Consider the following 12,292-nt stretch of genomic DNA (forward strand, 5'->3'; position numbering starts at 1 on the left):
TTTTTACTTGCTCTTGTAAGTGCTAGGCTGTGCATTACTAGTTGCTGGGCTTATTGAAGCAGTTCTGATATAGCCAAGGCTTAATTGACTAGGACAACCACTAATAAAATGGTGTGAACATACCCAAGTATACTCAGTGGTATTTGCTGGTCTTTATGCCAGACCTATTTATGGCAGCAAGCCATTCTCTTTGCCTTCTAGATTCAGTCTCAGGTCCTTGGTGTTTGAAGATCCCTGGCAAACAATAAAAAGACTTGTTTGTGTCTTTGTCCCAACGGTTTGAGGCTTTGAGCAACCTACAACAGCACAGAAGTTCACCATGTTGTACTCCAAGATGGCCGCCACATCAATTTGCCACGCCCGACCACACCCTTCTGCAAAGGGTCTATACACTTTATGATTAGTTCAATATGACCCTCCAAATTACAGCAGATACAACTGCATTTTGAATATTGTGTTGGCATCATGTGTGCTAAATAAACCATGCATGGAAAATAACTAGTGCTTCATGCAATGTTCAAAGTTAAACCATGGATACTGGAGCAGGGAAAGGGATTGGAAATGCCTTATTATTGGAGTGGGGACGGGCATTATGCAGTGAAGCCGCCAAAGCTTGATTAATTTTGTTATTTTTAACCCTCTTGTATCTAAGCAAAACCAAACTGTACAAGTCTTGTTGCTTCTTTGAAGCATTTTTAGAGTTTCCTAAATATTAAATACACAAAAACTGCACAAGAGTTTCTTCTTGTCTTCATTTAATTATTAACGAGTAAAAGAAAGATGTAAATCAACTCCAGTAGTTGAGGAATTGGCTGAGAAATTTGGAAAATCCTTGTCATCAACAGGAGCCAATTCCTACCCATGGTTATGATCTATTAAAGTAAAAGACACATGTATGTAACAATATAGAAAATGAAGTGGTTGTAGTAGCAAAAGATACACTTAGTACTCTAGAGGTACACAAAGGTACCCTACTGCGCAAACTAAAAAATAGCTGTAAAGGAAATATGCTATATACATGTACATGTAGTTCACTTAGACTAAAACTGTAAAACCATTCACCAACATGTTTCTCAAAACATGATTATAATAACTAGTTTTGAAAAAGTACCAGTAGGAGATAAAGGTGCACATAAACACTAATTAGGCACAGGTTTTCAAAATATAGGAAAGATCATGCAGTATCCATCAGCTATTTTTGTTTATTATGTTAAGTAAGAATGAGTCTGACACTTACAAATTGAATTCAGAAAGAAGAAGCAAGTCTTGTAGAGCAAAAGAAAATGCCAGTAGAGAAGAAGTCTGGACCAGATAATTAACCACGCCTACTTCATGTCATAAAAAATCCTGTCCCCAGCAATATTAAGGCATTTCCAATCCCTTTCCCTGCTCCAGCGTCCATAGTCAAATGGGAGAGGAATCTGCTGTATTAAAATAAAGTGGTGATTAAAATGTTGATGCTTTTTGAGTGTAGCTCGTTTGACCCTGGTTTAAACATTAAATTGACTTTTCCCTTTTTCCACTTTTGATATGCTTGTGAAGACTTAAAGGACTCCTTTTATGCATGTACATGTATATTAGACCTCTAGATCTGTGAATGACAAAACTCACAGATATTATTATTTTTTGAGATGATCCACTTACATACACGTACGTGTAACTTTACACATATGCTTTATTGAGCCTGGATTGTTTCACTATGGAAGGGAAATATATGTCATGATGTGCATGTAGGACTCAATAAATCAAGAATTTTTGTTAAAATTAATTATTTAGCATGCTTTAAAAGACCTTTTTGTGCTCATTTGAGTTAAGCCATTATTGTTTTCTTCACTTTTGCCATTTATTCTGTCATTTGGTTTCAAGTCAGTATGCATGCAACTATACGTACATGCACATGCATGCATCTACTTGTACATGTACATCCACATACATGTAGAAGTTTCCTCTCTCCTCTATTGCCTACATCTATGCAAAAAAAGTCCTAGGCTTTTCTTGTTTTTGACCATTTTGTTCTAGTATTACATACCTGATCAAACATGCATATACATGTACAATGTATGTGTATGTGATATGTTAGGTTATTGTCTTTTGTTCCTTTCAATGTTAAAGTTTTACTTGTATTTTTTGTTATTTTGTAGGTTAGGTGTTTCTGGGGAGCCAGCTCCTCGTTATATTGTCAAAAGTGAAGTTTTAATGAAACCTTATGGTGAAGTTAGTTAATCTATTTTTTTATTTAAGCTGAGTTTAAGATTTCTTAGATTCTCAATGTATGGGACGATAAGTATATTAATAGAGAAGAATTGTATCTTATATTGTGTCGATTTCTTCATAAAGTTTTTCTTGAGTAAGTGAAGTAAAATTGGCAAATATGCATGTTGCGTGTACATGCATGTACAATTGTACATTGTACTTGTACATGTATACATTGTACTTGTACATGTATACATTGTACTTGTACGTGCATTAAATGTAATGTGTGTACTGTACCCTAATTTTACAGTGTCAAAATGACCTAAGTTTTAATTGCCTTTCCTTTTTGTGATATAAGTATATCGTAGTTCAAAGCAATATTTATTATGTCCAAAAGCACCATTGAATTAGCTTTGAAGTTTGTAAGGTTCTCTTTAGACAAAGTTATTTGCTTATGCTGTGTACATGTACATGGTACATGTGAGTCTTCATCTACCAAGGTTGCTAAGATCCTACAAGCACTTCCTGAGATTGGATTATTATTGAAATGGGTATTTTTGTGTTTTTTATTTGTTGAAAACTGAGAATAAAGTATTTAATTAATGTGACTATACATGTACATGTATATGCCCTAACGCAGCTGTACATGTATGATGTACATCTACATGACTGCATGCATGTATGTGTTGTGGGATAGGTGATGAGTAAACAATTTAGCCAGTGTTGGAATTTCATCGTGTGACCATATAAGCACAATAGAAATTTACATGTACTTTTGATACCAACAGTTTTTACATTAAAAAGTGGGAAGAAGGAAAAGAATAATTTAAGGAGGGACCCCTTTGAATGCACTGAAAAACTTTAGTATTCATTCTAGTAGCTAAGTGCATCTGGTTGCCAAGTACATTTTCTTCATTTACACCTTGATTAAAGTGGTGTATATGTACATGTACATGTAGTTGCATGTGTAGTGGCAATTACATGTACTGCAATATTTGTTCCTGTACAGAGTTAATATTTGCGATGTTAAATTTTGACAATTTTTGGGAAATATTAAATTCACTGTCTTTTAATTTTACATTTCCTTTTTAAAGCCATTAAGATGTGTTGAAATAAAGAATTTTGTTGGGTTGAATTTTCATAAAATAGTGTTGACGCAAAAATAGTGAAAATTACTCCCCATTAAATTTGGTACCCGACAAAAAGTTTGGTTACTATAAATCAAGAAATTAATGCAGTAGAAAATTTTGTGTTTTTAAATTGTGCTTTGATTTACATTTAATTTTGTGCAATAAGACTGTGATGGGGCAATAATTTTAATTTTTCTGAATTAGAATTTCTCAAAAAATAGATCATGCAAGAATTTTCAAATAGGCATTATTTTAATTTAATTGAGTCTGATAGTCCATAAAATTGTGATTTTGTAGATGTAAAATGAAATGAAATGCAAATTTTGTTGAAGATGTACATGTACATGCATGTGCATTGTAGTAGAAATAGTGATCATTTAATGTGTAATGATTTGATTCTGTAATTGTTTGAAATTGTGATTTTAGTTATCGTTATCCTTTCTAGATACCTGATTATTAATCCTCGAGAGTATAGGATTGTCATTATTGAATCAATTGTGTCACCATTAAATTTCAGAAACACATTAGCAAAGGCTCTATTTATTCATTTTTCTGTAGGTACAGTACATGTGTAATAATTTACTCACAGTGATGTTTTATGTTTTATTGTTAGGTCCCCCATGTTTGTTTTTTACCTCATCCATCAGCTTGTTTGTTCAGTTTGGGAAGTTCAACAGCTTTGCTCATTGATATTGGGTTGAAAGAAACATCAATAGTTCCAGTGAGTTGTGTCATATTTTTAAATTTACTAAGTCTCTTCAAATGGCTTTGATTGTGATTCACTTCATTAATTTGGTTATGTTTGCCTTACATGTACATTTACTGGACCTGTATGCTTTGTATGTGCAGTGCATATATACACATGTATGCTGTATTCTTAAGTAACTTTGCGGCTTACATTGTATTTGCATATTGAGTAGAAAGTGATGAATACTGCTATATTAAATGTGGTTTTATGATGTATACAATAGTGCTTGGGAATTATTAAGAGTGGCGAAGTTTGTTTTTTTGGCATAGAAGTTCAATGTACTTTGCACCCTAGGCCATTCTTACTTTCATATGAATTGATTTTATCTAATCTTTACAATTTAGTATGCACTTTTCCTTATAAAATGAATAAGCTTTCACAAACCGTAGATCAGGAAATCCGGTAAAATTAAAATCACAGTGAAAATTTCCAGATAGATGGTATATCATACACAATGTGCAATGCATGTATATGTACATGTGTAATTTGCACTAATTTTAATCTGTTCAATAATACATTTTATGCAGGTGTTTGAAGGTGTGTCGTTAATTAGAAGTATTATGCAAACAACTACGTCAACAAGTTCACTTCACAGGTTTGCCAAGAATCAACTTTGTGTTTTAAGTCTTGAGATTTGAAGTAAATGGACATGTACATCTCCCTTAGTGTTACATGTAAAGTGCATTTGGGGAGCTTAATAATTTTTTCAAGATTGAAAAAATCATATTCAGATTAAATTTGAGCAAAGCAAATTTGCATGCATGCAGATTTGCAGAGTTTACTTGAGTTAGGTTCTATTATTACATATACATACATGTATAATAATTACATGTACTTTTCCCATTGTACTCCATAGTAAATTGACTCTGAAATTGACTCTGAAATGGCATTATAGTTTTGCACATAAATTAACGACATCTACTGTATTTCTACTGAAAGAATGAATATACATGTACTGATGTACATTTGTGTAGTATTAATTAAGTGGCCTATTGTTGCATGTTATTGTTAATGGTTGCATGTCCAGTCATTTTAGCTTTTAATGTACATTTTTACTTATACATGTAGTTCACTTCAATTGTTGTTACATGAGCATTGCCAAGTAAAAAACATTGCAAACGGAGACATTCATCCTTTGTCAGATAATAAAGGTCAGTTCAATTATTTTAGTGTTTATTTTCATTTGATACATGTACATGCATGTACACTTCTACAGGCATACACTGTAGTGTGCATGTACATGTATAATCTGATAGTGTAAGTCTTGCATGGACATATTAGTAACGCGGTAGCGTTACTAAGTAGGATTCACCGCCAAACAAAATGGCTGCCACGACTTTTTGTATACATTTACAAATGTAGTTATAGCCTACTCGTTTTCCACATTGGATTTGGATCAACTAGTTTCAACCTTTTCAATTTTTTGGCTTTCTGTCTTCTCTTTCTCTTTAATTTCTTTTTACCTGACCTTTACCTTTGAGTGCCTCTACTGAGCATGCACATTTGGCTCGTACCTTTGATATGCATAATTTAATTCACATATAACGTTATAACGTTATAACGTTTTATGTACATGTACATGTTCATGGTATTTTATGTACATGTAATTGTGTGTTTAATGTCCAAGTGTTCCACAGGTGGTGTTGTGTACAATGTAGTATTGTACATGTACATGCAGTTACAGTAGTTATGTGTTTTATTCTTTTTAGATCTGGAGTTGACTTCATCTACCTTGAGTAACATTATAAGTAAGTACACTGTATGTGTAGATTGTTTATGTTTCATTATGCTGTCATTTTTATGAATGCCTTTATTCTGACTGTTTTCCTACACTCTTTGATACATTGTACATGTACATGTACATGCATATTTACTGCTTTTGGCTGGTACATTATGCACGGATTTTTGATATCACCAAGTGACACCAAATGTATATTAAAGAAGCATATGCATTAGGGCTGAAACGAATAGTGAGATATTCGAGTATTCGTTCGTTAAAGCAATATTCGAATAGTTTTTTTTACTATTCGAACTATTCGCCTAATAAAATTATTAATGGTTATTGCAATAATTAACGACCACGCCCACTGCATGTCACCTGCACCAGCTGCTTTCTTAGTCTGTTTCTTGGTCTGTTTACTTACCAACTTACTAAATACTGCTGCTGTGGCCAGGGAAAGTGGTTCTCAATCTCTAAGAAGCCCTGTTTGGCACCATTTTGAAAAGTTTAACACCAAAAAGGTACTGTAGTTTATAATCATTCAGCAATAACAGTTCAATTGTTCGAATATTCGTTCGTTTAGCATGCCAATTATTCGAATAGTGGAAAATACTATTCGTTTCAGCCCTAGTATGCATGTGTTTTGCTAAGTGGCTACTGTCCCCAAAGCAGTGCATGATTGCATATTAAAGCAAACTCAGTAATTGTTGTATTGGTTTAGAAATGCAGCTTATATTTGTGTGCATACATGTATTGTACATGTACATGTATGTACATGTGTACATGTACAGGAGCGCAATTGACTCTACCATGTACTTGTAGATGTACAATGCCTACTTAATGTAAGTGATATTTTCTTTGTAGTGCAAACATGTTTTGTTCGGTCACTTGATTTTGGTGATGCTACACCTCCTGATGTATGTTTTCCTATTAATGCTCAGTTCAGTCTCATCATAAGTGGACTAGTTAGGTAAATACATTATTTGGCTGTAAAAGTTTCTAGTGATTGTTCAATCAGTACTTTTTTATATCTTGATATATTATAATGATTACTGTATAATTGGAAAGTTTCAAGTGATTATATGCACAAAAGCTTGGCTGAGACTGTGTACATGTACAAGATATAAGTTAAATTTACAAAAAAGAATTTTATTTTACTCCCACTAAAGTTTTGCTTGCCTGTTTTTGTACAAATGAGGTACATGTACACGTATCTGCCTTTCATTAAGTCGGTTCATCTTTTTTTGTTACCTGCAAGAAATATACGTGATACATGCATGTACAAATACAGTACTGTGATCTAAGTTTTGCCATTGAATTTGTATTTTTAAGGTGCCATGTTGCAGACATTCTTTTTGAAGGCTGTGATGGGGATGTGTCCTTGCCCATCAGTTTAGTGGAATCATTGCTGCTGGTATGCTATTTTTGTTTGCTGTACCATGAACAATGACATACTTATATGTCCTTCTATGTATACAGTGTCCCATTGATTGCAGATCTCAATTGTGTGAAAATATAGTTGTTGTAGGAGGAAGTGCATCATTACCAGGATTGAAGTAACTCATTGAAACTGTGTGATTGTATTTTATTTCTTTTCTATGTTCATGTACATGTAGCTACAGATTATTGGAAGAGATAAGACTCTTGTGTGGCAATAGCCGGTATCAATGTTTGGATGCCTTAAAGTTCAAATTTCATGAACTTCATTCACATCCAAACTATACAGCCTGGCAAGGAGGTATAGTTTCAAATTTTTGTGGCCTTTTTACTTTAATTTATTGCAGCATCAATTATTGGTGCTGTAGAATCTGCTATTCTTGAACGATCTATTACAAAAGAAGATTTTAAACTTTTAGATTACCACTTGCCAGATTGGATGTCATGCAATAGTCAAAACTGGGGTAGTTTGCAACAAGTTTCACCTCAGAAGATACCATCTTCTCAACCTGGGAAAGTCATACAAACAGTAAAATCTGGTTTTGAACAATAATTAATTTTTATTTTGTTGTATAACTAGATTTATTAATTTGATCTAATAATTAATTTTACTGTTATACTTGCAACTTTGGTGCTGTTTGCTTCCTGGCAGCTTGCATTTGCCCTAGCTTTGTGAAAATGGAAGGAGAGAGTTTTGGTGATTTTGAAATTGAAGTAGAAAGTGAAATATCTGACGAGTTTTTGGTTATTTTAGTATTTGGAAGGAAGTATCCTGTTCCTATAAGTGAGCAAACTCTTGAAGTGGCATGGAAAGTCTTCATTCTTCCAACAAATGGGAAAGTCAATTTCATGTTTCCACATAAGAGTAAAGTTGGAGCATTTTATTTTCATGGAGAGTCTCAAGGGATTGCTGGCCCACTGGATGCAAAAATAGGGTCTACTTGGATTGCAATGTCATCTGCAGATGAAGGATCACTCATGTTAACTGAGTCTGGAAGTAGTAAGTTTTTAAAACTACATATCTACTATGACAATTTTTTAAAAATTCAAGGTCAAAGTGATACTCATTCTGGTTATGTGGTGTGTAATCAAGAGCCATTATCTGGTGAAGGCTGTATAATTTATGCTGTTTTATATAAAGAGGAATCTGTTAGGCCTATTTTGAGCAAGAAATGTCGCGTTGGAAATGTGGTTGCTTTGAAACCAATTAATAATCTGTACATTTGTGTTATGATACCAAGCTACAGTGCTACATGCAATGAGTTTTTGGATTATGTGCATGGTTCAAAAAAGGTTTCTGTGGGAGCTGCAGAAATCAATGAAGTCAAGGAGCTTCTACCTGACTGCGAGTTCACTCCAATATTTGAGCTTAATTTATCAAAGTACTGTGGTCATGTCAAAATTAATATTAAAGTACAAGAAAAAAATGGGGGAAAAATTGAGCTCATTCCATCTCCCGCCTAGTCAGGTTGGATTGACTATCTCCCTCTAGATTAGATTTAATATAATGTAATACAATTATTTCAAACTTTCAATACCATAATTTAACAAGAAAATCGACATATAAGTCAATATTTCCAACAAAGTCATGTGACACTAATAGATTGCTAGAGTGAGAATTCAAGAGACAAAATTGCTTATCTTTTAAAACTGCTTTCTTTTCAGACCATACGAAATATGGTTCATATTTGTCAAGTGAAGCCATAACAGGAATAACGTCAAACAGAGGTTGCTCTTTATTTTTATGAGTTGACTCCCATAATAACTGCAATTCAACTACATGTGAGAATGCTCCGAATTGTTTTAAATGATGGGAACTAACAATAAGTGGTCTCATCTTTGCAGTTTCAGTAGTAATTAGAAACTTTTTAATCTTTGGAAACATATCTTCAACAAATACTTGACATGCTGATTCAATATCACATGCTACATTAAATTGATTTTTAAGTAGAGTGCCTTTACCAGGTTCAAGTGCACCAAACATACCATAAAGGTTAGTAACCTTCAGTCTGAGAACTTCTGAGTCGAACAATTGTGGCACTGCTGTTGTTGGACCACCAATGTACACAATAATCTCCCGACAGCTTTTTCGTAAGATTTCACATTTTAGATTATCTAGAGGAATTAAATGAAAATATCTCAAAATTGATAAGAACTCTCTTTCCCGTCTGCCTTTAGACATTTCATTGTATTTTGAGACAAGTTCTTCATATTGTTCTGGAGATAATATTTCTCCTTCGTCACATCCATTCAATGTGATCAAGTCCTTTCGGTCATACAAGAAATCCCAATCATGAACAGCATCTGACAGAGGAGCACACGGAGCAATGCCACCATTATAAAGTTTTATTTGATGCCCAATGTTGCACTTATCAAAGTAAGTACTTAATCTAGCAGCAGAATCTTCCAATAACCTTTCACTATGGTTTATCACAAACTTTTCGTGACCGTGGCGTTCATAAATATTCGATTTATATTTTCCTATATGGAAATCCACCGGTCTACCTGTTAAGATTATGTGCAAACAACTTGGTTGGAGGTGTTTAAGCAAGGCTAACGCTGCTGCTGGATTATCCGGATCGGGTGCATCTATAAACAGAAGGATAACGGGTTGTTTAGCACTGTTTCGATGGTGCTTTAGATAGAAAAGGACCAAAACAGAGAGCAGAAATAAAGAGAAACAGAAGATAGCAGTTAACATCATGTTACTTTTTAGGCGGGGCATGGGTGTGGTCAGCATAAATCAATATGCAATATCAACACAAGAATTTCACACAATGACGATGATGATTGGATACCTTTACTACTTGTCTTTATTGGCTTTGGCAATTTGTTACACTGAAAGACGCTCTCTTGATTTTCCTTTCTCTAGAGAAACTGATCCGATGACTGCTAGTTATAGTAATACGTGGGCAATAAAGATATCTGGTGGCCCTGACACAGCTCATAATATTGCTTCCAAACATGGCTTGATTTATAGAGGACAGGTTAGTTGCCAACTTGTCAGGCGCACCTTGCCCTTGAGGGTTCAGCCTGCGTAACTAGTTACTAACATGTAATTGGGAACATAATTATTATGAAAGTGTTGAAGCCCACCTTTATTCAACTCAGGTGAACTTTGTGATTTTGGCATTCAGTAATGTCAGTGCCAACTCTCTCAAGTTTAGTCCCTACAAATACTGTAAAAGATGAGTTATTGGCGAGAGTAACATTTGGCAAATTTGCTTGGGGAAAGTTTATTGCAAAATTTGTATTGGTAATTTTGTACCATTTGCTATTGAGCATGCTCAGTTTAAAACAAAACGGGGAATTTTATATTGGCGATTTCTTCATAGAACCGCCAACTGCCTATATTAATTCCTCGCCAATGAATTGTCTGGTACGGTAGGTCTATTTTAGGGACTAAAGGGTGAGCTACATGTAATTAAAATTACCACAAATTAGTGACAAAGGCAAAGTTGAATAGTTGATGGTGGGTTTAAGGTTTGATTTTGGATTTTTTTATCTGGTATTGAAGTAAAGGATCACAAAGAGGTGGCACTGTAGAAGAGATGTGGCTAAATCTAAGCCCGAATGCTAACCTTAAAATCTCAACCTTATGATCTTTATATACTCAAACTAAAAGTATGAAAGTGTCCCAGTTGCTGTCTTCTTTATGTGGCCTAAACTCAATTCTTGCTGGAATTCTAATTTTGCCACTCCTGCCATATTTTGTTGCACAAAGGAATGTAAAAATAGTTTAATGATCGGTTTCATTTATAAAATTAAGGCTAGGAGCAGTTAAAGAATAACATTTTAATAGCCCTATCCGAAGGGTGCAACCTATTCTGGAATATACATTGTGTAGTATGCTCTTTTTGGAATCCGAATGGAATCCCTAAATTCTAAGATTTTAAGGTTGTTCATGCATGTACGAATAACTTTTATAATTTTGTTTAACATTATACACTTATTTCATAGTTAAGCCAATGCCCCAACCAACCTCTAGAGGTACAATCTAGATGTAACTACCATTACATCTGTGTGCATGATAATATGGGTGTTTATATTCCTAGTTTGTTAGTGTAGAGTTGTGAATAAGCATGCATATACATGTACATGTCTAAGTGGCAGTTACATGTACATGTAAATCATTGTTAATACCGTAGTTTAAAGTACTTAAATAGCTCTTGAATCTAATAAGCTTTTAATTCTGGTAGTTCTCTTAAATGGAATGACAATGTTACACTTCTACATTTGTAAAGGGTAGATTATTTTGGCTGGCTTGACTTACACATGCATGTAAGTGCAACCTACAGCATACAGGTACATGTACACAAAAATTTATGAGAACTAAATCTTGGGACTTTATGATAATACATGGTATAATACCATATAGTGAAAATTTTTCGTGGCCAAAAAATTTTGTAGATCAGTTCAAAAGTCAATTTTGTGGCTTTCATTTTTGTGGTTTTCTACTTTTCGTCCATCTTAAACCATATTGAATCAACTTTCGCCGATTTTATTGTCATAAAAAAACGCGAAATCCACGAAAATTTTGGGCCATGAAAATTTTCCACTATACAGTAGGTGAAATTAAGTACATGTACATTCTAGACCATGTGCAATTGTACACATACTGTACTTGTGCATGTACGTACACATTTACATGTCATGTACATGTATTTCAAAATGGTATGAAAATGAGTGGGTAACTGTTAGCCATCGATTGACATTTTTGAAATTTCAATGACAAGCTAAACAAATGTACTTACTCTAATGTGAGAGAAAAGAACATTGTTCTCTATTTGTTTGTGAGACTATTATTTGCATGCATATTTAGAGCATTTCAGACCCTGCCTTCATTGTTGTTTCCCAAACAGAGCAATCATCACCAGCCAGCACAACCAAATAACCCAGTAAGAGGAAAGAATGAGTGCTGCTATTTTGAGGAGATACGAAGCAAAGCCAAATTCTAATCACTGTCTTCGCGAAGACTGCTCTAGAGGAGTGAGTCTCCTTTAGAGATGCTTTAGATAGCTCCTACCTCTCATCTACGTGTACATGCATGTAGCTATTAGAAAG

General features: G+C 34.1%; 2 protein-coding genes across 2 annotated transcripts in view; both read left to right on the plus strand.

Moving 5' to 3' along the window:
• Positions 1 to 7,845, plus strand: part of LOC100641798 (actin-related protein 10-like) — a 9,137-nt gene extending 1,292 nt beyond the window's left edge. The window contains exons 2-13 of the mRNA XM_019994355.1: positions 2,142 to 2,214; positions 2,262 to 2,347; positions 3,769 to 3,877; positions 3,937 to 4,044; positions 4,599 to 4,666; positions 5,140 to 5,222; positions 5,781 to 5,819; positions 6,656 to 6,761; positions 7,124 to 7,205; positions 7,271 to 7,347; positions 7,408 to 7,529; positions 7,576 to 7,845. Coding sequence (XP_019849914.1) covers positions 2,142 to 2,214; positions 2,262 to 2,347; positions 3,769 to 3,877; positions 3,937 to 4,044; positions 4,599 to 4,666; positions 5,140 to 5,222; positions 5,781 to 5,819; positions 6,656 to 6,761; positions 7,124 to 7,205; positions 7,271 to 7,347; positions 7,408 to 7,529; positions 7,576 to 7,781 — 1,159 coding nt within the window. The 3' untranslated portion in view covers positions 7,782 to 7,845. The remainder of the gene's footprint in view (positions 1 to 2,141; positions 2,215 to 2,261; positions 2,348 to 3,768; positions 3,878 to 3,936; positions 4,045 to 4,598; positions 4,667 to 5,139; positions 5,223 to 5,780; positions 5,820 to 6,655; positions 6,762 to 7,123; positions 7,206 to 7,270; positions 7,348 to 7,407; positions 7,530 to 7,575) is intronic.
• On the plus strand, positions 7,820 to 10,117 carry LOC109580805 (uncharacterized). The gene is made up of 2 exons (XM_019994356.1): positions 7,820 to 8,228; positions 8,280 to 10,117. Exons 1-2 carry the CDS (start codon positions 7,907 to 7,909, stop codon positions 8,690 to 8,692), a joined length of 735 nt encoding a protein of 244 aa, XP_019849915.1. The 5' UTR covers positions 7,820 to 7,906; the 3' UTR covers positions 8,693 to 10,117.
• Positions 10,118 to 12,292: the final 2,175 nt, after the last annotated feature.

Source organism: Amphimedon queenslandica, unplaced genomic scaffold (genome assembly GCF_000090795.2).
Source record: "Amphimedon queenslandica unplaced genomic scaffold, v1.1 AMPQUscaffold_13475, whole genome shotgun sequence".
NCBI classification, from domain to species: Eukaryota; Metazoa; Porifera; class Demospongiae; order Haplosclerida; family Niphatidae; genus Amphimedon; species Amphimedon queenslandica.

Coding starts and splice junctions, on each gene's coding strand:
- LOC109580805 (XM_019994356.1), top strand. CDS start 7,907: ATGGAAGGAGAGAGTTTTGGTGATTTTGAAATTGAAGTAGAAAGTGAA. Junction 8,229..8,279: donor GTTAACTGAGTCTGGAAGTA/GTAAGTTTTTAA, acceptor TAAAAATTCAAG/GTCAAAGTGATACTCATTCT.